Here is a 3240-nt window from a genome sequence, read left to right on the forward strand (position 1 = left end):
AAGCAAACATGAATCAATTACTTCATATTAGACATATAGGATCCATCAAAAATTTTAGAAGACATAGATCCATTCAGCAAACACAAGTTTAGACAAAAATAAGGAAGGAACAAAACGGATTCAAGTAGAAAAAAGTTTGGAAACAAAACCTCAAGAGCACTAGGCTCTGATACCAAAAATGATGGAACTAGGTGAGGAGATTGATGTTCCTCCACTTTGTTCCATGCTTAGGACCGAATCTCTTGAGGTAGACCTTGGATTGAAACTTGAAATCTCCTTGAAGAAATCTTCAATGGAGGTGATGCCTTAGAAGGAGGTTCGTTTACTTCCTTTGGATGAAGAAGCTTAAGGAACCTAGGCTAAGGTTTGAGGAACTTTGGAGAGAACTTAGGAGAGAAATTTCTCCACGGTTTTGAGGAAGACTCTTGAGAGATAAATCTGAATATTATTTCTCATATATGTCAAAAGTGAGTACAAGTGTAGGAAAATCAAATATATAGGAGAGGGAAGCTTGTAGGAGAAGTTATCCCTAACCATGGTTCACTAGGAACCATGGTAGGGTAAACTTTAACTCCCATGGTTTAGGTAGCTTGTGGGAGAAGCCAACCTTGACCATGGTTCATTTAAGAACCATGGTTAGGTTGCCTAAACCGTCCAAGGTTTGAGAAGCTTGCAAAGCAAGCTTCAAACCTTGAAGAGTAACAAGTTCAATTCGGCCAAAGAACAAGGATGAAGCTAGGCGGCCTTGGATCCAATTTGCTCCTTGAATTAATTCAAAAATATTTGATTTGATTTAGTTAGGTTCATCATATGATGATGAAACCTAGCTAAATCAAATCTATGAAAAATTAGGAGCAAAATGAGTCCAATATGTAAAATTTTGCCTAGGCCCAGTTCTGGCCCAATTACTTGTTACACCCACAAGCATTGCTAATTGTCACCCCCCTTTTCCTTACTGAAAAAATATAAAATGAATGTATCATCTAGGGAGGTTAAATGGAGTTAAACTCTCCAAGTAACCTACCTCAAAATCAATTTACAAACATTAATAAAAGCAAATAAAGTGCCTCTCAAATACAAAGGCAAAAATGACCTATACAAAGACTATTTGAAACTATACAATATGAACAAGTAGAACTAGGCCTTCTCTTCATGATAGAGCATCCCAAGTGAAGATTACCTTGGGCCTAACAAGCCCATTAGTCTTCTCAAGATCCAGCTCTTCCTGTATCCTCCTAGCCATAGCTCTGGTTACTGGGCCCTTGGCCCATGGTCTATCAGGGGGTGTTCCACCGAGGTTGGAAGATGTTTGATACCGAGCTCTCGGAGGAAGTCCTCGAATCCCTGTGCGATGAACTGTCGGCCGTTGTCAGTAACGAGGGTGTGAGGGATTCTGAATCTGCAAACAATGTTTCTCCAGGTGAACTTTTGCACATTTTCAGTGGTGATTTTGGCGAGTGGGCATGCTTCAATCGATTTGGTGAAGTAATCGATTGCCACGAGGAGGAACTTGAGCTGGCCTTTCGTAGGGGGGAATGGCCCAAGGATGTCCATTCCCCACTAGGAGAAAGGCCATGCCGACATCATGTGGTGGAGGGTTTCGGGCGGTTGCCGGTGTGTGTTGCCGAACTGCTGGCATTCTTTGCATTTTTGTATATAGTCTTGGCAATCTGACTTCAGAGTGGGCCAGTAGTATCTAGCCCGGAGTACTCTGCTTTGGGTGCAGTCAAACACTTGGGCAGCGGGGCGAAAATGCCACGTTTGAACAGTTCGTCTCCGACAATGAAAAACTTGGCCGACCTCATTCTCATCTTCCGAGCTTCGTCTTTGTCTTCGGGCAAGGTACCCTCTTTCAAGTAATTTCAGATGCCCACCATCCAGCCCAGGTCTCCACTGTCGCTGACATTGACAACCTTGTCATCGAAGCTAGGCAAGTGTAGGGTCTCCTAGATGATAGTTCGATGTTGTCCAGGCTTTTTTGTACTGGCGAGATTCAATAGGAGGTCAGCTCGGGCATTTTGTTCGCGCGGCACATGTTGTATGGCGAACTCGTCGAAGGACGAGATCTGCTGGGATGCGATGTGGAAATATCTTTGCAGAAGGGTGTCCTTTGCCTGGTACGTCCCATTGAGCTGCTCGACCATGAGTTTTGAGTCGCTGTTGCAGCTCACTCTTCGGGCTCCTAGGTCACGGGCTAGCCTCAGTTCTGCGAGGAGTGCCTCATACTCTGCCTGGTTGCTGGTCACTTTGAAGCTGAACTTGAGGGGTTGTTCCAAGGTAACTTGATTTGGCCCCTCCAGAATGATACCTGCACCACCACCTTTGGAGTTGGAGGACCCGTCAACGTGTAAAGTCCATGCCTGGGGTTCCTCGGCAGTAGCAAGCGTGAGCTCGGCTATGAAGTCAGCCAGGCACTGGGCTTTCAGGGCGCCGCGACTTTCGTACCGAATGCCGAACTCGGATAATTCTACTGACCATGCGATCATTCGTCCGGCGAGTTCCGGTTTTCTCAGGATTTGCTTTATGGGGTAGTCGGTTTTGACTACTACCTGGTGGCTTTGAAAATATGGTCGGAGACGTCGGGCCGCGGTGACGAGTGCTAGCGCCAACTTCTCAACCATCTAGTATCGCTTCTCCGCATCCTAGAGGACTCGGCTGATGAAGTAGATTGGCGTCTGCGTCTTCTGGTTTTCTTGCACTATTACAGCACTGATGGCATTTTCTGCTATGGCCAAGTAGAGGAGGAGGTCGGTGTTGTGATTCGGCCTCTGTAGGATCGGTGGGGTCGAGAGAAAGGTTTTGAAGCTCTGGAAAGCTTCTTCGCACTAACTTGTCCACTGGAAGTCTTTTGGCTTCTTTAGCAGGGTGAAGATTGGCCTTGCTTTCTCTGCGAGTTTAGGGATGAATCGGGACAGTGAGACTAACCTTCCTGCTAGGCGTTGGACCTCTTTCACCTTTTGCGGACTCTGCATCTGGATGATGGCTTTGCATTTCTCGGGGTTGGCCTCGATTCCTCTGCTAGTGATCATGAAACCGAGGAACTTGCCCCCCTTAACGTTGAAAATGCACTTCTCCGGGTTGAGACGCATGTTGTGCTTTCTGATCTGGGCGAACACCTCGGCGAGATCGGTAGCATGGTCTATTGCCGAGGTGGTTTTGACCACCATGTCGTCGACGTAGACTTCCATGTTCCGCCCGATCTGCTGGTGAAAAACCTTATCCATCAGTCGCTGGTAAGTT

General features: G+C 46.5%; 1 protein-coding gene across 1 annotated transcript; it reads right to left on the bottom strand.

Annotated features, from left to right (window-relative positions):
* Positions 1-1946: 1946 nt before the first annotated feature.
* On the bottom strand, positions 1947-2621 carry LOC145955136 (uncharacterized). Its single transcript, XM_083069847.1, has one exon. It carries the CDS (start codon positions 2619-2621, stop codon positions 1947-1949), a length of 675 nt encoding a protein of 224 aa, XP_082925973.1.
* Positions 2622-3240: the final 619 nt, after the last annotated feature.

This window comes from Cajanus cajan, chromosome 1 (genome assembly GCF_000230855.2).
Source record: "Cajanus cajan strain Asha chromosome 1, NIPB_CcT2T_4, whole genome shotgun sequence".
NCBI classification, from domain to species: domain Eukaryota; kingdom Viridiplantae; phylum Streptophyta; class Magnoliopsida; order Fabales; family Fabaceae; genus Cajanus; species Cajanus cajan.

Bases quoted from the DNA above. Each gene is read 5' to 3' on its own strand.
- LOC145955136 (XM_083069847.1), bottom strand. From the start codon at position 2,621: ATGGTTGAGAAGTTGGCGCTAGCACTCGTCACCGCGGCCCGACGTCTC.